This window comes from Paroedura picta, chromosome 1 (genome assembly GCF_049243985.1).
Source record: "Paroedura picta isolate Pp20150507F chromosome 1, Ppicta_v3.0, whole genome shotgun sequence".
Classification (NCBI taxonomy): domain Eukaryota; kingdom Metazoa; phylum Chordata; class Lepidosauria; order Squamata; family Gekkonidae; genus Paroedura; species Paroedura picta.
The window spans coordinates 46539017-46565298 of record NC_135369.1 but is presented as its reverse complement, the minus strand read 5'-3'; the positions used below and the strand labels follow the sequence as shown (position 1 = coordinate 46565298).

General features: G+C 43.8%; 1 protein-coding gene and 1 long non-coding RNA gene across 2 annotated transcripts in view; one reads left to right on the top strand and one right to left on the bottom strand.

Annotated features, from left to right (window-relative positions):
• The window catches only part of EPAS1 (endothelial PAS domain protein 1), a 132084-nt gene that overhangs the window by 63959 nt on the left and 41843 nt on the right, over positions 1-26282 (top strand). The window contains exon 2 of the mRNA XM_077337161.1: positions 12058-12248. Within this exon, the coding sequence (XP_077193276.1) occupies positions 12058-12248 (191 nt within the window). The remainder of the gene's footprint in view (positions 1-12057; positions 12249-26282) is intronic.
• Positions 5760-9189, bottom strand: LOC143837415 (uncharacterized). Its single transcript, XR_013230973.1, has 3 exons — positions 9109-9189; positions 8603-8685; positions 5760-7037 (listed from the first exon to the last, which is right to left on the bottom strand). It is a non-coding gene; the product is annotated as an uncharacterized LOC143837415 (long non-coding RNA).

Here is a 26282-nt window from a genome sequence, read left to right as displayed (position 1 = left end):
CCACACCCTAATACTTGAAACACTGATACAGTTGAGAAATTGCTGATGCCCATAATTGTTTTCATCTTAAGGATTTGTTTCCAGGGCACTCAAAACATACCTTGGCAGCCCCAGTTCATCAAAGGTATGTGCTTAATTGCTCCTCAGCATTTGGCTGGCACAAAGAATAATCCATCATTCCTAAGAATAAGGTTGGAACAGCAGTGGTTCCCTTCAAGCACTGAATGTCTTGGCAGAAATTTACCACAGCCTTAAATAGTGAAGTGATTCATATTGTTTTATTAGGGTTGAATTTGGCCCATTTTGGTATATAACCTAATTAAGGCTGGCGTTCACAAGTATTGCTGCTTTGGATATGGTTTTTCTTAATTTGCCTTTAATGTCTGCTCCCTACTCAAAGCCAGCTGGATCATCAGATTTTACTATGAGTAAAATCTGCAGTTTTTCATGGTGTCATTCACCCAGCATTCAGAAGCCCACCAAAGTGAAATTCTGCTTGTGTCAGATATTTGAAGAAAAAAAGCAAAAATCTGCAGATGCTAAAAAGTGTTGTACAAACTCAAGCAGCCTATACGTGCTACAAGTACTTGCTTGATGGAGCCGGAAGAAGAGAAGAATCTGTAATATCAGACCAAATGTGCTGACGTTGATTTTATCCTTGATGCAACAGTAGGGCAATCATTATAGCTTTCATTTATTTTGTAGTAAGTGTATATGCAGTGCTTTCAAGCCATTGGTCTATCAAGCTCAGTATTATCTACTTTGATTGGCAGTGGCTCTTCAGGTCTCATGCAACAACTTTTTAAAAGTTCTCTTGCCCTGCAGACAAACAGCAGCTGTAGAGAACAAATTTTACAAGTACTAGAGGAGCCTGGTTGTGATTGATTTTTAACCACAGGTACATAAGCCTCAGTAGAAGTTGGCCATATCCTAAAATGCATAGCTATGCATAAAATCAGGTTTCTACAGGCTTAAGTGATTAATTTTCTTGTTAGAGAGGTAGATCTTAAAATATTCTCAACACCCTTTAGGAGGTGTTCCATTACTAAACTCTTTTCTTGTCCCGTATTTGGCATATTGTATTACAGTGCTGTTTGTCTTATGGCACTCTAAACATGCCAGAGGGAATTACCTTCAGCAATCTAGTTCTAAATCATAAACAAATCTTGTGTGGCAATTAACAATGGATTTTTTTAAAAGACATTACATGTTATAAATCAGTTAATGTTTAACTTCTTATGACCTAACAAAATGCTAGGCAGACAGTGGAAATGCCAGGCAGACCTGGAGCCTGAGGCCACTAAGCTGCGCCGCAACCTAGACCACCTGGTGGGACACTGCGCCATGCGGGAGGCACTGCTACAATGGCTGGTGGCCGAGCGTGGGCGCCTGCAGGATTAGCGGCAACAGTGGCGGCCCCCCCCCCGGCCAAGCTGCTCGCCTTGCCACAACCCCTGTGAAAGGGTCGTTCGACCCTCAAAGGGGTCTCAACCCCCAGGTTGAGAACCACTGTCATAAGCAGAGATGCATCTTAGATCACCTTTCTTCAGTTGAGGAATCCTGCTCTTTTTAACAACTAAATTTTGGGTATCACAAAATAGTCAGAAATAACAGGTAACTATGTTGGTCTGCAGAAAAATCCAAAGACAAAGGTTGTATAATAACTTCTATTTGTACCAACCAAAATATCACACTATTAATAGGTCACACAAGTGAGAATCTGCAAGGAGTAGCAGGAGGTGTGTCACTTCCAATTTTCCCATTATTTCCTCTTTCCCTTTCCCGAAACTCCTCATGATCTCTCCCCATTTCCTGCTTTCTTCTCTCCTTCTAGGTGGGGTGGGGGTGGAGGTATCCTGGAATCTCAACAGATCTCCCAACTATAGATATGGTGATCCATGCAGCGATCAACTCCAGACTGGATTTCTGCAGCTTGCTTTATGTTGGCTTTCCCTTGGCTTTGACCTGGAAGCTTCAGATGGTGCAAAATGCAGCTGCTGGGGTCCTCACAAGAAGACCATGGAGGGCCCTCATCCAGCTAGCACTGAGGCAGCTGCACTGGTTACCAGTTGAGTACTGGATCAGGTTCAAGGTGCTGGCATTAACATTTAAGGCTATACACAGTCCGGGCCTGGTGTACTTGAGGTACCATCTCTCTCCCTATGCCCCCTACAAGGCTCTTTGCTCTGTGAGTACACATAGATTGGTGATCCCTGGTCCCCGAGAAGTTCACCTGACCTCCCCCAGGGCCAGGGCGAATGAGCTCCCAGAAGAGCTGAGGGCCCTGCCAAAGCTAATTCAGTTCCACAAGGCCTGCTAGAAGGAGCTCTTCCGTCAGGCCTTTGGTTGAGCTCAGGCTGACAAAAGATCTTGCCCTTCCTCTGGGGTCCTCATTTGTGACATCACCCCTGGGAGATTTGGGATTTGGAACTTGGTACTGGCTTGGTGGGTCAGGCATGGGATGGGGGCTAGAAATCTGGGTGTTCATAAATTGTATTTTAGTATGATTTTATTTTTATTTTATTGTTATCCACTGCAAGATGGCAGGCCAGGAGAAGTGGCATACAAATATAATTAATAAAAATAAAATATATATATCAGTTCACTTCAGAGATACCATATTCTACCACAAAAGTCTCCAGGCATTTCCCAACCAATAGTCTTCCCTTGAAGGCCAAAACAGTCCCGAAACCGTCCTGCCCCGTCCTCAGCCTTTTACTAACAGAACCCATCCTGGAATCCTGTGCTTGTCTAGCAACAGTTGCTGAGAGAATCTTTTGCTTCAAGCTGTAGGCATTCCTTTTATCATTTTTGGACCTTTAAAGCTGCCCAAGTGCAGGTATTTTAGATTTCACATTTGTCTGCAAACCGAGAGTCCTTTTCAGACTTGCAGAAAGATCTGTCTTGCCCATTAACAGCTCCAGTCACCAGATTTAAGAATCCAGAGATATCCCAACCTCACTATTAGAATATTAGGTGTGGAAATGTTGTTTATGGTTTTCCATCTGATTTCCAAAATCAAACTCACCCACCAGGGTTGACTCATAAATGCTTTTCCCTCCGATAATGACAGAGTTGCACACCAACATTTTGCATTTTCGAAGCCCCTATAAAGCACTTTGACCATCAGTGCATTAACCTTTGGTTGAAGAGATAAAACTTAGCTTTTGGTATGTGTTTTCTAGATTATGTAAATAGTTACCATATCAGCAGGCAGATCTCAGCAATGCTGGTTTAGCTTCTGGGTAATGATGCTTTTGCAAACCTTCTGATAAACTGTCACGAATAAATTTCTGATTGCAACAATGTAAGAGTGTTCTGAGATTAGGATCTTGAGGCTCTACAAATACAAATAAATGATAAAGATCCACTGTTGGGTATGGTCCTTATCACCCTGTTATGATCTTGTCCCTTATTTTATTATGAATACATCATAAATGCAAGGGATATGAAGAAAAGCAATAGTACAAGTCATCATATTTGCATTGTGATCAAGTAGAATCATGCTTTCAAGGACACAAACGCATGTTTGTTTGTTTAAATAAGCAAGTAACTGCTTAACTACTGCAGGAAATATGCAATTGCTGACCAAATGAGAGCAAATGCTTAATTGGAAAACTCAGTCCAGTTTTGCTCCGACTCTGCACATATCATATTTTTCAGGGCATCTAGAAATCCAGCGTGATACACAGTTTGCAAATGCATGAACATAATCTTTTCAAAGACCGTGTATAATCTGTAGCAATCATGGGTTTGTTGGGCAATGTGTGAGATGACCCTAAGCTCCACAGGCCTACAGCAGAGTGGGAACAAAGGGAAAACATGACACTGGAAATCTTGGTGACTGCATCAGTGCAACTGTTTGTCTGGTTCGGCTTTTCTTTTGGAATCCTGATTGGTGACCAGTCAATGTTATGCATTAAGTAGTGCAAGCAACTGCGGTATTTCACTGAGTAAAACACAACAGGATATTTGTTTCTTTGGCCAACAATGTGCTAGAAAAATGTAATGTAGTGTTATGAAATGCTCAAAATGACTGGCATACAATGAGGTGTGGCAGCTGCCATGGCCCAGGACTTTTTTGGGGAGGCCACCCCCGCCACCTGTCTGTGCCCATTCTCCCAGCTGCCTAGAGTAATTAAGGAAAAGTATATGGGTGGCATTCCTGGTGGCAATGGGAGGTGGAGAGACTTGTGAACAGGAGAAGGAAGCACAGCAGGTGGGGAGCATGCAGATGTGGGCATGAGGGAGCCCCTAGGCATTGTCTGCCCAAAACATGGTTCTAGCCCTGTCCTCATCAGTTGCAATGTGTAAAATGGTGAGCCGGGCTCTGCACAGTGCCTTAGTGTTCATCTGCATGCCTTTACATGCACAAGCGATTCACTCTGTATCTCTCAAGTATTTATTCCTTGGTGTATCTGAGGGTACGTCCCTGGTTCTCCCATCCTCCACCCCACAATCATGAATGCGCTTCTTCCTCAGAGTGACATCTCTATTCATTCACACTAATAACATATTACGATATCACAAGGGAGAAGACAGAGACCGGGGACTCAGGCCAGACAACTGGGGCAGTTCTTTGGAAATACAAACAATTGCATCATCCCAATTAGTTGCTGCTGGTGTTCTCAGCAATATCCGGGGATGGATCATGTCTTGCTAAAGAGAGGTGATTGCAAGCGAACCCAACAAGTATGGATTCACATGGGAGCTCTTTTAAGTCACCTGTGTGTAAAAAAATGTTTTTATGTTATATAGGATGTGACACGGAAGTGGAGGGAGGAAACTGATTGTGAATGAAAAGCATGTGGGTGTTTTTTAAGACACTTGCTTTTGTAAATGTTGTGTGTTCAGTTTGGTCAGCAGTTTCCAAGAGCAGAAAAAGTCAGATGTATTTTCTTGTATCTGTTGGCAGCATTAAAACATGCTGTTCTTGTTCTGCAGCGTAACATTTGATGCTGTGGTAGCAGGCTCCTCAACAATAGCTCTTGCTCCTGACAGTTTAATTAACTGTGGATTCCTGACCTTTGCTATGTAGAAATCAACCCCTGTGTATGTAGCCACAGATACAAACATACACAGCGTGTACCACAAAACCCTTTTCAGCCAGGCTGCTGCAGGAACTGGCAGATCACACTGTCTGATGTCCCACAAATAGTAACCCAGAGATTTTGACGGATGCTGGAGATATCTGGGTTTAAATAACTTCTTGGGCATGAAGCTCAGTTGCCAATCTGGAGCCAATCACCACCTCTCAGCCACACCTACCTCATGGGGATGCTGTGAAAATAAAAGGATGCGGAAATTGTGCCATGTGTTCCTTAGGGAAAGGGTGGGGACCATAAATGTGATCGGAAAGTAAACAGACAAGGAATCCAGACTATGTAGGTGAGCATTTTTCATAGATGAATCATAGAATCATAGAGTTGGAAGGGACCTCATGGATCATCTAGTCCAACCCCCTGTACTATGCAGGACACTCACATCCTAATTGCTCATCTACTGTAACCTGCCACCCCCTTGAATCTTCACAGAATCAGCCTCTCCATCAGATGGCTATCCAGCCACTGTTTAAATATTTCCAAAGATGGAGAACCTACCAACTCCCGAGGAAGCCTGTTCCACTGCGATAAATCTATAAACAATTGCATAGGAATAAACAATAATAAACAATACTTAAATAAACAATACTTTTGAAGCAAACTCATACTTTACTTTTAGAAAGACGCATGTGCATGCTGTAGCAGGCCCTACTTTAGAAGAGGTGTTTCATCTTCCATCTTCTGGTCCAGCCCCACATTGGGATTGTGCCTGTGTAGGCTAGCCACAGACATTTCCCCTTAACTCAAAAAAAGCTCCCATAACAGGGGTGCCCCATCCCGTAGAGCTGGTCCATACTTAGTTTTTCATGCCTGGGAATCATGTGCTCCTGTGGGCAGACTCCCCGTTCGCTCAATTCCTTTTTCACTGCCCTTTTCATTAGACATTTCTAGTTCTTGCTCCAGTCAAATAAGTTTCCTTGCAAATTTCTTTGGGAAATTTTGAGTTTCTTTGCTATCAATGCTTCACTTTAGTCGAGCATTCTTTAAAATCTGCTAGTGTGGAGTTGTTTATCAAAAGTGAAGGCATTCATCCTTTTGTGACTTGTGCCCCCCCCTCCCGATGGCATGCAAAGCCTTGTTTAAGAAATACACTCAGGGCTCAACAAATATGCCCACTTCAGATGAACATTATTTCTGTTTGTTGCGCCTAGGCAAAGCCCATCTGGTAGACATAGTATCTGTCCATGACTAAAGCCTGCTTGGATAGAGTGTTGTGATTAAAGGCCACTTTATGAGAATGAGCCTCAGTTCTGCCCAAGACAGCTGCAGCCATATCGAGTCCATTGAAAGTTCTGACCACTACAATTTCACGTCTGAAGCCTGGTCCACCAGTGGTCCAGTTCATCCCAGTGGACCTACTTTGAAACCAATCGCAATATCCCAGGAGAAGGCTTCTTCAGTGATCCTGGAAGGAAAAACCTTGAGGTCTTCCTCTCCAGGTGTGGATGTGACAGATCTGAAGCAATCAAAATGCAAGCCCCCAGCTAAACACCATAAGAAGGCTAGACATAAGGAAAAAAGGACTCCAGTTTAAGGTCACAAGAGTAACTTCAGTGCCTGTCTCTGTAACAAGCCTAGAGCATTCTTGAGCCCCACTGCAAACTCCTTTTCTGCAGCTGGAGAAGTAAGCATCCTTCTCAGATATTAGTGATGAGGGCTCACAGTTTCTGTCCTCTCAGTTGGGATGGTTTGCAGAATCTAGACTGCCAGTGACTTGTGGAGCACACTCAGAAGTATTAGATGTCTCCAGTATATTCAACAAGATGGTGATGAAACCCTAGCAACTTACAGAGGGCACTTCATGGAGTCTCCATTGTACTTGCTGTTTCAGGTTTTTGCTGTTGGGTAACTCAAGCTTATTCCATTGTGTACCCGGATTTAGGATCAGATATTTCTCTTGACAAAACAGTAGTGGATCCAGTACCTCCAACTCCACTTGTGGTTATATGGAGAGAAAATGATTTGTATGGTGAAAACCTTAGAAATTGATGTGGTGGCTACAAACAGTAAACTGAAGTATCACATTAATTATTTTTTTGTTTATTTTTGTTGACCACGACTCCCTGACCAGCTAGCTCGTGGTGGTTTACATCAAAATCTAAAATATAATCTCACAATAAACCCACCCACCCTTCTCCCCTCCTGTCGAACTTGATGGACCATCAGTCCCATGCCAAGGAGAGGGGTGTTCAGAGGAGGGGCCCGATGTTCCTTGGCCTGCCCTCAACCAAATGCCTGGTGGAAGAGCTCTGTCTTACAGGCTCTGTAGAACTGTAATAGCTCTGACAGGATATTAGCTATTAAGTTAATTGTATGACTGTGGCATTTCCTATCATGGAGGGACAGATGGAACTCACCACCCCTATTTGGTTTGAGTTTTCATACATGCAGGTGACTCCCAGTAAAATCAGTCATCTGCTTCTTAGCAAGCAGCAACTCAGAGTCAGATGGGGATGCTTTTCAGTTCCGATGGTTGGGGACAATGCTTTACATATTTCCTCCATTCCCTATACTTAGTCAGGTAGTGTAAAAATGAAGGCAGATGGCATTCAAGGCATTTAGATTGCCCCATTCTGGCCACGCCAGATTTGGTTCACAGAGTAGCTCTGGTTGGCCAGGGGGGTGTTTCTCCCACTTCCAGAGGTCCCAGACCTGCTTATACTAGGGCCTCTACTTCACCACAATATCTCCTGCCTACATCTCTCAGCAATGAGCCTCTTGTGGCGCAGAGTGGTAAGGCAGCCGTCTGAAAGCTTTGCCCATGAGGCTGGGAGTTCAATCCCAGCAGCCGGCTCAAGGTTGACTCAGCCTTCCATCCTTCCGAGGTCGGTAAAATGAGTACCCAGCTTGCTGGGGGGTAAACGGTAATGACTGGGGAAGGAACTGGCAAACCACCCCGTATTGAGTCTGCCATGAAAACGCTAGAGGGCGTCACCCCAAGGGTCAGACATGACCTGGTGCTTGCACAGGGGATACCTTTACCTTTACCTTTACATCTCTCAGCATGGGAGATTCACCCACAGGCTATGAATTTTCCAGAGGGAAACAGGAGGTTTTGACTTAGAGCAAGAAACCCTCAACATATGAGCTTAAATGGTAAAAACTCACCTAGTGGCCATGCTAACAGTTCAAGTAGAAATATAGGAAGTTCCCGGTTTTGCCCAGAAATTATCACATAACTTTCTGAAAAGGGCTGTTACATATGTTTCCCCCAACTCCCCTATTGGTGTCCCAATGATCACTCCTATTGGTTCTAGCATAGGTGATGCAACCTCCATTAAAACCATTAGCTTCAGTTCTGTTGGCTTACCTGTATAGGAAGGTGGCAATTATATTAACCAGGTATGTGAGTGAACTTGCTGCCCTGTGGATTTACTCTCCCTTGCTGAAAGTATTGATAACATACTAGTCCTCCATTCTAGCTTAGAACTTTTGCCAAAAGTGGTGTCTAGGTTCCAAGGCCTCCCAGTATTTTATTTATTTATTTATTTATTGCTCACCTCTCCCTGAAGGCTTCCCTTCTCCTACCTCTCAGGTTGAGAAGGAGTTGCATACAGGGGATGTTTGGTGAGCTGTTCTTTATCTGGAAAGAATGAAAGCATTCAGAAAAGAGAAAGCATCATTTTCTATTGGGGTCCTTAAAAGGGGGAAGCAGCCTCATTTCAGTCAGTTGAGTAGTGGTTGCTCTGCATTATTGTTATATAACTGCAGGGATAAAATGGGTTAAGTGTACAGTCTGCCCATTTCATGGCTTCATCCTCTGTGTACCACTGAGGGATTCCTCTGATTCACATCTGCAAGGCTGAAACCTGGTCAAGAGAGGAGATTTTAATGAGATATTACTCATTAGACCAACAGGGAAGAATGGATGCTGACCTAGGGAAAGTAGAGTTGCAAGATTTATTTCAATGAGAGGGTCACCCCTCCTCCTGAAAAGGTTGGGAGCTCATTAATAATGGTCCCAATGTGGGGCTGAACCAGAAGACAAAAACATAGTTGCCCTCACCTGTAACTGGTTCATCAACGTCTTCTGTGCATACACACATTTGCTTCCTCCTGCCCCACTATGAGCTCTCATAAAGAAACGTGTCTGGGGTCTCTTGTTTAAAAGAAAGAAAGAGACATTAAGACAACAGAGTTTATGGCTATAAAGACCTTGTGGAAGCATAGGGGAACTGAGAGAAGGGGGCATCCTGCCTGTTGTATCATGTGACACCTGGGCATGAAAAATCATTCATGCACAGTCTCTGTGGGGCAGGGTGCCTCTATTGTAGGAGTTATCTTGAGCTAGAAGATGTCTGTAGCCAGCTTGCACAGGTGTAGTCCCAATGTGAGAGCCTCTTTTGTTCTCTCTTTTGACACTGCTGATCGAGACCATTATCTGATAAAATTAGGCTGGGAGTTGCAATACATTGAGTTATTTGTGGTCTATGTATTTTGGAGGGTAGGCTTTAGAGGTCCAGTTAGGCTGGCTCTGCAGGGAATGAATCTTTGCTTTATCTTCCATTATCCTCAGAGAGTCAGGTGAATTTAGTCTCACTTGGATAGTGGTCTTCATTGTTTAATGTTGCAGTCTGGCTGCTGATAACAATAATAAAATGGGCAGTGGGTGATAGATGTTGGTGGTTTTCCATACCATTTTGTTTTTGTGTTTATTATAATTCATTATTATTTATTTGTCAGATGTATAGTCCGATGCTTCCAGCCAGCTGGCTTGTGACAGCTAACAACAGATAAAAAATTAGTAAAACAAAATACCCTAAAAAATCCCCACCCCTCCCACACCAGACAAACCCTCCCTCCCCCCGCCCCCATATTGTGCAATGATAGTGGTGGACTGCTATGATGGCCATAAGAGGCTCCAAGTAAATTGACTTTTTTGCTGGGAATGCTGGAGGAGGGGCAGATCTCCATGATGTATCCAGCCTCAACCAAAGGTCTGGCAGAAGAGCTCCATTTTGAAGGTCCTGCAAATCCTATTTATATCCCACTTTCCCCAGTTGTCTCATAAAGTGATTCAGTACTGGAAAGGACCAGTGAGCTTTTTGTCTTGAGACAGCCTTCTGGCTTGGTTCAATGATGCTAGAGCAGAAGCAGATGCACTCAGAGTATGGTTCATCTTCTACAAGGGGTTGTAGCAAAAGCTAGTGCTTCATCTTCTGCAAGGGACAGGGTTCAGTGACCAATATATTGGGATTCATCCTTTGACTTCCTGGATTATCTCTTGACCTTAGCTGTGTTGTAGGGGCTGTTCATGCTACCACAGGTATAATTGTATTTGTGAATCTCTTGTATGAATACCTCTCCAGAAAGGGGCCACATCTATAATTCTGGCTTAGGTGGGTCAGCTTTCCTTGAGATGAACAAGTCCAGCGTAAGATAGTCTTATATCTCCAGTTTAGACACAAAGCATTCATATCAATAAAAGTAAACTATGGTTGTTTTCCCAACCTGAGATTCAGTGTTTAGTGGGAAAGGACATGTGGGATGACGAGCAGCTAACTGCAGGGACTGTGGGGCAGGTGGGGCAGCAACTAAAGGGGGAATAACAGTGGCTTGAGGTGTTCCAGGTTTTGTTATGAGCCCTTATGTCACAAAAGGGAGAAAAGTCAAGAAATAAGTTGTAGTAGAGATCTGAAATAGCCAAGAGGCCTTCCATATCTGAATTCCAGATGTAGGAAGCCATGCAGATTGTAATATATTACTTGGCTCTTAACTCCAAATGTGTCTCCCACCATAGTTATTTTGTGTGGAATTACCATCCTTTGTTGTGAAGAAGCCAAACAATATCATCACCAAATAATGATGCTACAGTGTTTTCCATGCAATTTAAATAACATATTTGTGGTGATTATTTTTTTCCATAACACTCTTGTATGCTATGGCAGTAGTCCATGTAGTGTTGAAAGTGTAGCAAATAACAAAGCTGGTAGCCACAGGCAACACAATCCGCTGTAAACTCCACATTTCTAAACACATTTTATAGAGAGTATAAATCCATGGTATCAGATGGAATTTCTGAGTAGACTTCTGAGTAGACTGAGTAGTTATATATGGAGGGCTGCTGCAGGAACATTTGAGGGAATATAAGCAGGACATCAAATTTCTCATGAAATCATAGCTCCAATACAGCTTCCAGTTAGCAATGGAAAGAAGGGGCGCTCTAGGATTTGGATTAAAGGTCATTCTGGGTAATCCTCTCTCTAAAATGTTATCTGCACTTCATTTCATTTGACCTTTGCACAGTATGTTAAATCTTTGTGAACAGAGATGCTAGAAAAATTGTGGCAAGCTATTTTGAATCCATGAAACATAGTGGGATATAAGTCAAATACATAAAGAGTGGGGAAGGTATCTTTGGAAGGAGGTATCTTTGAGCGGCAGTATGCCAGGGTTATGGCTCCCCTCTTGCCACTTCCCTATTGGATGATGTTTTTTTTGGGGGGGGATGTAGTGGATGTAGTGGATTTTTACCACCATGTTTCTTGATCTATGCATTGTAATTTTGATGTTCCTTTTTAATTTTAATGAGGCTTTATTGGGGTCTTTCATTGTGAACAATGGTAACCTACCATGAGCTGGTCTTGGGAGTAATGGGAAATAAGGGCCATTCCCTGATATTGCCTTCTGAAAGAACCTCTGGTTGAAGTAATAGCAGAGAGGACCTTGGAATGCCATCTTAGAATGGAGCCAGAGGTCCTGGGCTAAAAAGGGCTAGTGGTCTGGACCTACATAAGGCAGCTTCACATGGAAGTTCCATCAGCCTGGACTGATTTGTGGTGGCTGTATTATATTAGAAGCATAGAAACATTGCAATAACTGAGTGGTGAATAAGGTGGCAACTATCTAATTATGGTACATCATCCAACTAGAGCAGATCCAGCTGAGCAAATAGATTTGTTGTTCAAGAGAATGAGATGTTTCTCAAGATAATTTTTCCTTTCTGTGTACATAGGAGCAGTTCTGAAAGGAGGAAGGAGAAATCAAGAGATGCTGCACGGTGCAGAAGAAGCAAAGAGACGGAAGTATTCTATGAGCTGGCCCATGAACTGCCTTTACCTCACAATATTAGTTCACACCTGGACAAGGCATCTATAATGCGTCTTGCAATCAGTTTCTTGCGGACACACAAGCTGTTGTCTTCAGGTAAGCCTTGCAAGCAAAACTTGGTTAATTAGCCAGTAGCTAAAGCAAAAGGTTCAATGGTCCAGGGCCCTAGTCCAGCCTTAAAGAGTGTCCCATTTTGGTGCCTTGTTTTCAAGGACCTTCCTGTATTGTGTATCTCAATCAGTTTCTTCCAGATCAGCTGAGACACAGCCTAAGACGTCTTCAGCCCACTGCACCCCAGGGTGATTGTTTTGGCAAAGGGCTCACTGTGTATTTGGACACAGGATTCTTTTGTTCTTTTCTTTCCCAAAGTGTTTAAAGAGAGGACTCTGCCAAAGCATCAGATTGCGTTCACATAGTAGGAAGAGGTTTAAAAGCCCTTACCTTTGTCTTGGCTCATGCATGCGGCAGGACATGATGTCAACACTGCAAATTCAGCCCTTTCTCAATTTAAAATATGGCTCAATTTCATGTGTGTGGTTTAGCCAGGAAATTCTACAATTCTCTGGCAGCCCAAAGTTCTGGCTTTCTAGCATTATCTAGGGTGCACCACGAGGAGGTGAGCTAGAATTGTACTCCAATTAAAGTATGGAAGATGGCTAACAATACGAACAGGGTTTGGCAGTTGTGCAAGCATATTGCTTAAATGAGGCAGAATACCAAGTCCCCAATGTTATTGTGGTGATGCCCACCAAACTATTTTCTGTCTGTCACAGGAATGTAAGCATCATGCTTTCCAGGGAGATGTGATGGACCTCTTTGTACTTTCCCCAGCTGCAACTGAATGGATTAAAAATTTAGATATTAATATTTAGGGGGATTGCCCGATCTGTCTACAGAACTGTTATATCTACTTGGCTTTCTGTATGTAACTCTGCCAATATGATAAATAAATAAATAATATGATTCTATATTAAAAATGAATTGCCAATTGTAGCTATAGTGCAAGTACTATTTTTCATAACCAAAGAATGTTAAAGAGAAAGTGGACAGTCAAGTATATATTATGGAATATAGTCAGTTATCCCTTTCAGAATTTGCATTACATATTACAACAACATCTACTATGGTAAACAAATCATGATGTAATATTGAGCTTGCTCTTGTGGGGTCTGGGTTCAAATCCTTTTCTACCATTAAACTCACTAAATAACCTTTGGAAAATCATCTGCTCTCATTCGCAATCTCCGAGGTTATCTGAAGGTTAGATAACTCTGTGTGCACCATCCTAAGTACCTTTGAGGAAAGGGCAGGGTTAAGTAAATAAATGTATTGCCAAATAGCACAATAAAGGCAGAAAATCTGGTACTGCTTCACTTCACCAAAGGTACATCTAAAAATAAACCTGGATAGTTTTAATTAAAACCAATTAAAAGATTTCTAGCTTGAAGAGTTTAATCCTAATTAAAATACCAACGTTTATAAATCACAAAAGATTTCCATGCTGGGACAAGCAAATCTCAATTTGACAGGGAAAAAACATGATTGCACAACTCCATGGAGAAGGCAGCTGGGTAGTCCAAAGGCCTCCCTTAAACCAGATTATGCATATAAACCATCTGCCTTTCTGATGACATGTGCCTCACTGCTGGTCATAACTAGCCTGTAAGCCCAGCTAGTTAATATAGGTCGGGGGGGGGGGGTATGACGGGAAACAGACCTGCAGTAGGTTCACTGCCTGAAGATTTCTGTCTCTTGTTTCACTTCTACCTTTTGCTTTACATGATCTTGAAAACTGGGTCCTGCTCCATCTTGCCTCTGTATGACCGTTTACGCACGGGGAACTTCAATGCCCCAGCTCCCAAGCAGAAGCACAAATCGGGGGCAGATGAGACATACCGGGCCAAATGCTCCCTCGTGTGGGTGCAGGAAGAGGTGGGGCAACCTGCCACGACTAAAACAAGCCTGCAGCCCAGCATGAAACCTCCAGTGCATAAACGGTTTATAACATGCAAATTTCTATACATAGCCAAAGACACTGCATGCAGTATGACCTTGTGGATGGTGCCATAGGGCCCAGATAATGCTGCCCTGTGACATCTAGTCCATTAGATGAACTTCCTTGATACAAAAAAGGAAATAGAGATTCTGGCTAAGAAGAGGCCACCCACCTTGTTCAGCACAGAGGAGCCAAAATGGAACTTGATAAGATAGTTTGATTATGCATGCAAGCTTTATGTTAAAATAATTAATTGCAGGTTTTCATCAAGTAATTGCTGTGGGTAAGTAGTATGTAAGTGAAGCCACTTCTTGCCATTCCTCTTGCCCCTTTATTGTTTCTCATGTGCAGTGAAAAGATAGACTCCCCATGGATCTGTATTTCATGGGTACTAGGGATGCCAGCCTCCAGATGGGACTTGGGGATCCCCCAGATTTACAGCTAATCTCCGGGCAACAGAGATTAGTTCCCCTGGAGAAAATGGCTGCTTAGAAGGTAGAGTGTATGATGCTGTACCCCGATGAAGTCCCCAATCCCCTCCCTCTGCAGGCTCAACCCCCAAAGTCTCCAGATTTTGCCCAACCTGAAGCTGACAACCTTAATCTCACTATCCTTGTCTCCTAAAGGAATTGGGGATTTTGGCTTCATATCAGTGGTTGCTGTACAGGCAAAAGTGAAAAAATACCCAGCAGTTGCTTAACAGCATACACTAAGTTGTTTACAACATACTCAAATATTACTCTTCCTCTGCACTCGAGCAATACCAAAATTATCATGCATGTGGCAGATCAGCTTTTGAAACTGTACTAGCAAGCAATCTTAATTGTATCCTCCTAGAAGCCAGAAAGAGTATGCATGCTGCCTGTGCACAGCTTGCTTTCAAGGCTTAGGACAGACTTCTTCCCAAGAAACTCTTAGGTGTGTTTATATTGCACCTTCACCATGGTGACTATTTTGTGATTTTAAAAACAAAAGACTGAACTGGAAAAGTATGGAAGCAGCATCTGGAAAACCTGCAGAAATCTTTGTGTGTGTTTGTGCAATGAACTGTATTGATCCCTAAGGCACATTACTGCTCTTTGAATATGCTGTGATTCAGTGGAGCTCCCCACACCCTTCTGTGGCATCCTGACACTAACTCTTCCTATGTCCTGTATCCATGGCTCTGCACTTTATTTATTTATTTACTAGCTTCAAAGCCCATTCCTAAGAATGGGCCTTGAAAGGGTCCCCTCCCCTGGCCCCTGGCGAGGCAACTTAAGGTGGCTTTGGGCCGCAGCTCGCAGCCAGATCAAGTGGGGTGGGCAGGGGCTGGCCAGCTCATTAGCAGGCCTAGCCTAGCAGGCCGGGAGGTCCTCATTAGCAGGCCCTGCTTAGCAGGCCAAGAGGCCCTCATTAGCAGGCCCTCCATCACGATCCTTTGCCCAGGGTCCTCTTACCTGCTGCTGGCTCCAGGCACTGAGGTGCATCTGAGAGCAAAGAGGCTAGAGTCCAGGGACAGAGGGTGGGAACTGCAGGGGCAGGGCCAATCAGAAGCTGGCTACACCCTAATTGGCCCTATTCCAACTTGGACAGCCGGACACGTTCCAACCCCCAGGCTGTTTCACAAATATTAACCATGGATAAGGATTTATTTGTTTGTTTGTTTGTTTGTTTATTTATTAGATTTTTATACCACCCCCCCCCCCATATGGCTCAGAGCAGTTTACATATAACATAGCAGGGTAATACATCGAATGACCAAAGCATATAACATAGTCAGAAATAACATCAACAGTAATCCAACAGTGATTCTAAATTACATAATATAATTTCAATGGTTTTGATCGACAGTAATATAACAGGAGTAGTCTGTGCACCAGGGTTGGAAGCGTTGCTAGAAGCTGATGGTTAAGGCATGTGCAGGTCTCTGACTGCAATCCAGTGTCCCTGCTGAGTCACATTCTTCTCTCTGGCTGATTCAGCACAGGCAGAAAAGGCCGAGAGGGAGCTCATATGGAAGCAGGACTAATCCTCACTTCCACATGATGCCGATATCAGGCCAGCCCCCTCCAAGGCGTGCCCTGGATCGGGCCCTTGTTTGCCCCACCAGAAGGGAATGTGGAAAAATCTGTGATCCCTTTTTTAAAGTGGAGACCAACGGGGCCTGTCCAGCAGCAGGCCCATGTGGACAGGGAAGAGCCGGCTCCTCCCCATCCTACTGTGGCCCAGAGGGAGCAAAAAAATGCTCTAGTCAGCTTCACGGCACTTCACCATGCTATGGGGCAGACCAGAACTTCTTTTTATTTTGCAGGAAGGTGGGATTGCTTGAAACGTAATCTCACTGTCCTGCAAAATAAAATGTTCCACACACCCCCACGTGATGAAATCTGTCTGCCACCTCTGCATTTCCCAGGGAACACATTTCAGAGGTGGACCAAGTGCCTCACTGAAATGTGTCACCCATGGGGACACAGAAAGCATAAAGCTCCACAACACCACACTGCCGGTGGCCTGGTGTGTCTGCTGCCATGCAGAATCGACTTCTGTGGGCACAGGAATAAACTTCCAGTCATCTTCTGGGCTATCTGGAAGGAACAAATGTCTGTTCAGTCCCTGTTTTGTTTGTTAGCATTGGGTCTATGCATTCCTGAAACTTGAGCCTGATCTACACCGGAAGCAACCTTTCTGCACACATTGGATAATATACTTTCAATGTACTTCTGCAGCTGGATTTTCCTGTGCATTACAGGAAAATCTACTTCTAAAGTGCCTTATCTAATGTGTGTGGAATTGGCTTAAACAGGATGGGAATAAGCAAAATAGCTCACCTGCGCTCTGAATCTCATTTAATCGGGGCCGCAAAGCGGCTGCATGTGCCTTAGGCTGCCAGTGAGTCACCCACCCAGACTTGGTATCCCTGATGTACTAACTAAGCACATGATACACTTGGAGCAGCCCAGTTTAAATGAAGCACAGAGCAAACACAGCCACACCCCTGGATTCTTTTTTGCGTTGCTAGCATCTCATTTAAATCTTGCCTTGGGTGAGAATGCTGAGGTGGCAAATTGGGGGTAAGACACCACTCCAGGCTGGAGTGTGCCATTTTTTAAAATGTCCCATCAGGAAAAACAGCAGTCATCACCACCTTCCTGCACATTACGGAGAAAGGCTGTAGCCCAGATTACTGCTTGCTGTGCTAGTTTTCTAGTTTAGAAAAAGGAATCATAAATAGAAAAGGAAGCAGTGCATTAAATACATTACTAAAAAAATTCTTGTGGTCCGTCATGGCTTTCAGGTATCTGAAGGATGCAGCCAGATTTCTCTTATTGAAGTTTATCGCCACTACTAGATTTCTCTGTTAGTTATCTGTGGCAGTCCCACACTGGAACACACCATTCCCCCCATTCCTTTCCAGGAATAATTAGTGACATGAATTAGTAAACTATTAATCCCTTAGCTGTTTGGGAAGAATGCCACTTGTGAGTAGCTAAAATGGCAGATGTTAAAATCATTTTGAATAAAAGGATTCCATCATCCTTCAGGCTAAGTGCTTAATAAGGGTGGAAATTAAACAGTTTGGATTGCAACAATAACAAAATCAGGCTTGCATTATTTCCTATACTTTCGAGAGCATCCTCTGTCAAAGTTTACATATTCCTAAGCTTGATCTGCCTGAGTTGATTTTTCCATCACGGGCAACAATTCTTTGTTTAGACAGCTCTGCAATTCTGCCATTATTTGAGTCCTCCAAAGGGGTTCCCCCAGCTGTGGTATTTTGGGATTGTGTGTAAATGCCTGAAGTGGGCAGAGGCTGGAGGGTATTAAGCTTTAGAAGTTTAAAAAAAAAAACCTCTTGTATATATAATGTACAGGAAAAATAAGAGATTTTAGAAAAAGCTCAGAGAAAAAGTTGATCCACTGATATTTAATTCACACAGTCCTAGCATTCAACTCTTGTCCCTGGATTTTAAATTCCTCAAGACTGTTTTTAGGGAGTCTAAATTCAATGTGGTCTTATTGCACAGAAGTCACCTAAAGGTTTGGATTTGGTCTTTTGTGTCCTTCTGTGATCGGAAAGGTTGGTCCCAAGCCTTGGAGTTCAAAAGAGTGCAACATACCATGTTTTGCTTTATTATGATCCCTTCTTTACTTAGTAACCCATTTCCCTTTGATTTTCACAGTAGGCAGCTATGGGCGAGAATTCTGGGAAGGAAGCCTTCGACATGTTAGTCTGGTGGACTGACTTAGATTATTATCGCAGGAAGTTAACTGAAACAATAGCTGTAGAATATTGTTTCCATTTTGTGCATGGTGTACTTGAAGGCTTGCTAGCTCCCCCCCCCCCCCATGTTTGCAGGGTTTATGTGCATTCACAATGAAATACCATGTAGAAATTAAAGGTGTGGCCTCTTTCAGTATGCAGAAGTGAAACTGAGGTGAAAGGTTCCTCTGTTCATTTTCTCTCTGCTGTGTATCAAAGGCATGGATCAGAGGGAAAAGATAGCAATTCCAGCAGTTAGTCAAGTGAATGAAAAATATTAAAATTAGAGTGATTTCTGACACTCTTAAACAAGCTGGGTGAAAGGAAATGCATCCTCTTCCCATTGTTGTCTGGAACTTCTGAAGCCTAAGCCCCAGGGGAAGATACATATGTCAAGTGTAACAGCGCATTTGTGTATGAATTCCTCTTCTGCTGAGTCAGATCACTGGTCTGTCTAGTTTAGTATTGTCTACTCTGACTAGCAGCAGCTTTCCAAGGTCTCTGGCAGAGAAACAGGGCCAGTTCTCCAACTAAGCAACTACTTAGAGCAGCACAATGAGCAGGGCACCAATGCATTGCAGGGGTTAATACTGGTGCAGGTGACCACAGGCACTGCCTCCTGGACTGGCACCACTGACAGCCACGTGCTGAGCCATGAGTGTATTTTGCTTGGGTTGTGAAAACCTTGAAACCAGCACTGCAGAGTAAGGGCTTTCCTTGCTCTTGGTATCCAAGGTATGTTAAATAAAGGTGCCCTGTCACAACAGGACAGGGCTTAGAACCTTGTAACTGCGTAGAAAGCAGTTGCACTGCGTTACAGTCGTAGCACCAGGTATAGCCTTGCCAACCTCCAGATGGCAGCTGGATATCTCCCGGGATTACAGCTGATTGCTAGGGGATAAAGATCAATTCACCTGGAGAAAATGGCACCTTTAGAAACTGGTCTCTATGGCATTATACTCCACTGAAGTCCCTCCTCTCCCCAGACCTTCAGGATTCACCCCCAAAATCTCCAAATATTTCCCAACCTGGAGCTGGCAATTCTACCTGAGAAAACACGTCACTTTGATCCTCAGGAGTTGTAGTTCCTTTCCAGACTAAAGAGATCAGTTTCCTTGGAGAAAATGTCTGCTTTGGTGGGTGGACCCCACAACATTGTATGCCATTGAAGTACCTCTGACCTCGCCGGCGGTCTCTTGTGACAGGGCAGCGTGCCCTGCTGCTTCTTGTGTGCTGCCAGCGGGACATTTTCCCTGGTACACATGGTGGCACAACTCTTGCATGGAAATGTTCCGCTACAACTTCACCACGGTGGTGGGGGGGCAGTGGAATGACTTCCACGTGACTGGGAATGTGTGCCAATGCAATCCCACCTTTTTAGAAGGTTTTAAAATGCCCTGTTGGGCTCTGTGGTACCGCAAAATCAAACAGGTGGTTTTCTGTCCTTGCTGGGACACTGTAGGCGGGGGAGGAGCTGGGCCTGGCCCGGCATAGCTGCTGATGGTGGCTGTGGCCAAAAAGGGAATGCTAAAAAATCAGCTCTTCCTTGCTGCGGACCACCGGAGGCCCTAAAGCGGGCCAGGACCAGGATGTCATGCCTAAGCAGAATTTGGCTCCATTGCCATGCGAGCACCTGCCTTTTCTCCGCATATATAATCTGTCTCTGTGCCTCAAAATTCTCCCAATCCTGGCTCCACCCCCAAAGTCTCCAGGTATTTCACAACCCAGAGCTGGCAGCTACTTTGACTATGAATATTTTAAACTAACAAGGGAAATCTGTGAGCAACCAGTACGTTTGGCCATTAGCTGGCCTAACTTTCCCGTTTTTATTTTGAAACAAAATAAGTCCTGATCTGCACTTGCTGCAGAATGTGGGGTGGTGGTGAGGCAGCAGAGTGTTGGGGTAAGGTAGACGGGACAGTGCTAGTTCAGCACTAGTAAAGCAAATAATATTCTGCCCAATTATTGGCGGCATCCCAGCTGGTGGTTTGTAAGGGAACATACCTGCTCATTCCTTCCATTGGGACAGTGCAGCAGAGATTGCCATGCCTGCTACATCTTTTTCTGACAAGTCCAGCTGTTATCTGAGAAGAAAGTGTGAACAAATCCTTGATCCTTATAAGTCTTCAAATTATACCATGTTAATTTGGCAACCTGGATTACCGCAGAGTTGCTGATCAGTCCCGAAGTCTAGATGCTACCTTGCCCATTTATGAAATGAGGGAGGCTCTAGAAAATTTAGGATTTTTCCTCCAAAAAAATCTCATAACCCAAGTAAAATTCTGAGGCAACAAAATAAGTAAATTTTGTTTGGTAAGCTTCATTACTTACACCTTAAGCAAGGCTTAGAACAAGGCCCCTTGAGCTCATGCTTACCAAACAGAGGTTATTTGAATCCTTTTCTTGGAGACAATTCTTAGCAAACATAACACAGGGGAGGCTTTTTTTAGCTAAGTCTTCCCCTTCCCCCATGTTTTCTTTTTTCCCCTTGCATTTTCTTAAGCAGGTGGAGGAAACTAGTGAGGAGTTATTTCTGGGCAATGGATGGTAAAAGTAATAGGAAGGAGCAGGGAAGTGGACAGGAAGCCTTTTCAGAAAAGGGAGGCAACGTGGAGTCTGACCTAAGCTTGTTTCAGGGTAGATAATCAGTGGCGCCAGAAAGCTAGTGGGAAACGGTGGGCACGGGTGTGTGTGGGGGAGGAGTAGCATTTCTGTATAGTTCTGAAGTATATTGTTGCAGGAAAATAGGCCTGTTGATAATATAGAGAGAGATGCTACAAGATCTTGTAAAATGCAGGGATCAATTGGAAAGCTCTAAAAATAGCATCCTATTTACCTCTCAAGAGTTACTTGTCTGTTCCTCCCCTTTTTCTTTTTTTTGCTCCACCTTCTTGTTAGTCAGAGGCAGAATTTGACATGCACTTAAAGTTGTGGTCCTTCATATATTCACTTCCAAGTCAACATGCATAAGGCCTGATCTATACTTGCATAAGAATTATCTGAATTTGAATTGATATATGTGTTGACATTTATGTTCAAGTCTTTGTCCTCAAGGAACTTTTTTTAGTTCATGTTATTTTAAAATGTTTTGTCCTTTCTCTTATTATATTCATTTTCTCTTTGTGTGTTGTTGGTTTCTGTTGCTTTCAGTGGGAAAATGTATTTCTGGCTATAACTTTTCTCTATGCCAAATTGGGATGGAATTTTTAAACCCTGCATACCACCTTCAAAGATCATTATTACCAAATTTCAAGTGAAAGGCCGGCCCATTTTATAAGACATTCAATTTCTCATTTGCAGAGGCTAATGTTTGGCAATCTACAAAGGCATATGAATACAAATAGTATATAATGGGAGAAATCAAATATGTGAGTCCACCTGTTCATGACTAAAGCAACACTGAAGCATGGGAGCTAAATTGTGCACCCTCTGAAGGATACCTCACCCTACTAAGCATTTATCTCCTAGCCAGGTTCCAATACCAAAACTGAGACTGGCTTGAAAGGAGGGATGCTGAAAGGAATAGAGAGTCACTTTGTGGTAAATAATGTGGAAGGACTTTCTGTGTGCTTGAAACAGACCCAGCCCATCAAAGCAATCTGTGCTCTGCAGGGTCTCACACAGAGGCTTTTCACATCACCTATTCCCTGATCCTTTTAAATGACAATGGCAGGGATAGAACCTGGAGACTTCTATATGCAGAGCAGATGCTCTACCATCAGAGTTGACAGCCCCCTGGTGGGGACAGGAGATCCCCATCTCCCCTTTGGAACAGCTATGGGAGAGAAAAAATTAAAAGTCCAGCAGGTGGGTGGTATGAGGTCACTGCTGGGCAAATCCAGAAATTACAACGTGCCAGTGATTCCTAGAGAGGCATGGCATTGCTTCCAGGTTTTCTGTAGACATGACATCACTCCATTGCTGATGGACACCCCCCCCCCAGTTGTCTGCAGTTTTCTACTGGATGCCAGGACATGCTTGATAACCCCATCTACTACTGAGCCACATCCACACTCCTGATGTTGTAGCAGATGCTGTCCGTTATGTCCCCACCTGTCCCTTTCTGTAATGTAGTTGCTGAGGTACTCTTCCTTCCTTATCTGATCTTCTTGAATTGAATCAAGATTCTGTAGAGGTGGCATATAAACTCCCTAGGTAAATAATAATTATCCTGTAGGCTGGCAGCCATCCACCAGAATAATGGCCAGATCCCAGGTTTATTACCAATGGCCATTCATTATAAACATTATGTGAAGGAATATTTTTATGCAGATTTGCTTATTTAATATCCAAATGCACATCCTAGATTTACTTCATGGGAGGTTTTCCATATACTCATTGGAATTGATGATGTATGTGGGGTTATATAATTTATGCACTTTTATCAGAAACCTCACCTCTCACTGAGTAGCAGAATGCAAAGTGTCCTTATGGGACAATTAAAGTGTACACAAATTAAGATCTGTGTGGGGTTATGGAGTTCTGGATTACTCTCCCACCTGAGTCATTAACTCTTGCAAAGAAAGCTCTCCACTGCATTCCAAGAAGTTAGACCAGAGGAAGTCAGACAGCATCTGTGGAAACACATTCTAGCCCTTTGGAAATGAGCACATCCTGACAGTGGGAATCAATCAAAGCCTGTTTACAAAGGGTTATTTTTAGCATAAAAGAACTATTTCTTTAAATATTACACCAGGCTCTTGCTGAAAAAGGACAACACATTGGTCATTGATTATTATTTTTTTAGCACCTACGAGTAGCTGGTAACATAGGAGAGGCTTTTTATATTAACCAATCCTGTTCGAAAGAGTTTTAGAGGACAGCATAACTTGTATGATCTACTGCAGCCAGGCCCCTCCAACAAGGAGCTCAGGGCGATATCATAGGTTATCTGAGAGACGGATCGGCTCAAGTGTATCCAGAATGCTTCATGACAAGTTGTGTTTTTAAAGTCAGGTCTTTCTAGTTCTAACTTTGTCCTGTCATCACTTGTCTGTTAAGAGGATCTTTTGGGAAGTAACTTAATTCCTCACCACACATATCCCATCCATGATCTTCTGTTAAGTGTATACATGTGCCCCTTGCCAGTGCAGCTCTTAATGCTAAGCTACATTTTTCAACTCTGGTTACTGTAATGATTCTAACTCTCTTGTAATAAAAGGCCCAGGTATGCTCAAGAAGCTGGACTATACTACCTTCTGGACAGCATTGCTTTTTCCATTTTCCATTGGGATATTATGAGGCACATCAGGCTGTGTTATAGCTCTGTCCCATGTACACATTCAATTCATTCTCCCCATATGCTGGTGGCAGTGTGGAAAAAGCAATGGTGTAGGCTCTGCTCATGTGGTTCTAGATTTCTCACATTTATGAGCAGTGTGGGGGAAAGCCTTGTTGTGGTGGTTTCAGCACCACAGAGTAACCTTGTCCCAACATCATCTGAACTGGACTTGTTATTGCTGTATTTTTACCAATATTGAACCCTTGCGGTCATTTGTATTATTATGTTGGCATGATTTTGTTTTGTTTTTAAGATGTGTTCTTAAAGTATTTTTGGTCTTTTACTTGTGGATTTTTGGCCTTTTACTTTGGTCTTTTACTTGTACAAAATATAACCACTTAAAAACAAACAAACCTGGGGAAGCATATTTCTCTTCCGGAACAATGTCACTGGATGGCTGTTTGTTTCTGGGTTCAGTGCTAGATGCTCTGAAAAGCCTAGTGGGACTGGTGTTCATATATTAGTGTTCTGTGTTTTAAGACAAGTAGACGATGTCTTTGGTGACCTCAAAGCTAGATAACTGTTAACGTATTCTGTATGGGACTGTCCTTGAAGATCCATGTGACGGTAACCCCTAGGCTAGAGTTTTGCAACACACTCTATGCAGGCCTACTCTTAAATTTGTTCCAGAAACAGCAACTGGCCAAGAATACAGTGGCCAGGGTCTTCACATCAGCAGCACAATGGAGGTCCCACATCTGGCCAATTCTCCCAACACCTGCGCTGACTACCATTCGAATTACAGATCAGGCTTAAGGTTTTGGTAATTACCTTCAAGGCTGTATGCAGTCCTGGTCCATTGTACACGAGAAGGAGGAGAAGAAGAAGAAGAAGATGAAGACGAAGAGTTGGTTCTTATATGCTGCTTTTCACTACCCAAAGGAGTCTCAAAGCAGCTTACAGTCACCTTTCCTTTCCTCTCCCCACAACAGACACCCTGTGAGGTTGAGAGAGCCCTGATATCACTGCTCGGTCTGAACAGCTTTATCAGCACCATGGCAAGCCCAAGGTCACCCAGCTGACCGCATGTGGGGGAGTGCAGAATCGAACCCGGCTCACCAGATTAGAAGTTGGCGCTCCTAACCATTACACCAAACTGACCTTTCTGCCTACACTCCTCAAAGAGCTATGCGCTCTGCTACCTCCAACCAGCTAATGATCCCTGGCCTCAAGGAAGTCTGCTTGACCTTAACTAAGGCAAGAGCCTTTTCTGTCCTGGCCCCTTCCTGATGGAACAAGCTCCAAGAGGAGATCAGGGCCCTAATAGAACTCAAACAGTTCCATAGGGCCTGCAAAAGGGAACTCTTCCACCAGGCATTTGGTTGAGGTTGACTGAAATTAAACAGCATTTACTGGGCCCCATGCAATGGATCTGACCAACCATGAACCAGATTGTTTACTCTGTTAAAATGCTATCTCCTCTATTTATTGTTATTACTGTTACTTTCATTTGTTATAATCACAAAGTTTGATGTATTGTTCCTGTTATGTTCTATGCGAATTGTCCTGAGCCTTAGGGGAGAGCAGTATACAAATGCAATCAATACCCTTCAGAGTTTGTCTGAGGGGTTCTTAATGATGCTAATGGATGCCAATCAGTTTGAATGAGTAGTACCTATGCACTAGAAGTGGGCATGAAACTGAAAATTGTAGGTTTGTGAGGGTTCACTGGTTGAGAGGTATCATAAACCTCGAACTTACACAAACCCCATTGTGTTCAAGGTCCTGTTCTGTTAATTGGGTTTGTTATGTGGTAGGCTGTCTTCTGGTGTGCTAGAGTGGTGACCTTCACTGTGGAGCCGCCTCAGTCTGTCACCTCATTGTGGACATGGTTTCTGGGTGTGGGCCACCCCTCTCCCCTTTAGCCCTGGGGTCACCCACCCGCCTCACCATGTTGTGGGATATAGGCATCAGCAGTGCGGGCTGATGGCATTTCCCATGTGAGAGTACACCCGTCCACTGTGCACACTGGTGAGGGGGCAGGACAGCAGATTCATGGCATGATTGGGAGGTCATGCCATGTGGCAACTTTGTGTGTCCAGTACTCCAGGGGATTTGAGTCTGAGGGCTTGGCTATGTTCTCTGTCACCATGACCTTCCACAGGAACTGGCCTGGCCTGCCTGATACCACCCACCTCCCAGATCACCACCGAGGGCCAGTAGTAGCCTTCCCCTGGGGTGGGACAAGGCTGCTTACTGGAGGCAAACTGCTGAGGCAGATGTTCTTCCTCTACCACCCCCTTAAGCCATCCAGGCTCTTCCACGCAATGCCCCCCAGGACCTCATTGGGATGCCTGCATCCCCTGCACCTTCCCCTGCCACCCCACAATGAGCACCCTTTGTTTGCGCTCTACCCCTCATGGTGTGGAGGCAACCTCCCAAGGTGTAAACACAGTGGTGGGTCACAGAGAGAGAGGGTAGTCAGTTACTCCAGCAGTACCCTCCCAGTGACACGATTGCAGAGAGCAGGGAGCAGAAAGGGGGCACCTGGGGATCTCTCCGAATTCAGCACCAGGCTTTAGGACAGCAAGAGCAAAAAGGCTGAGAAGAGATGAGATGACCCCAAAACTATCTTCAACAAATGTGCCTGATGTTGGCATGTAACTTTTC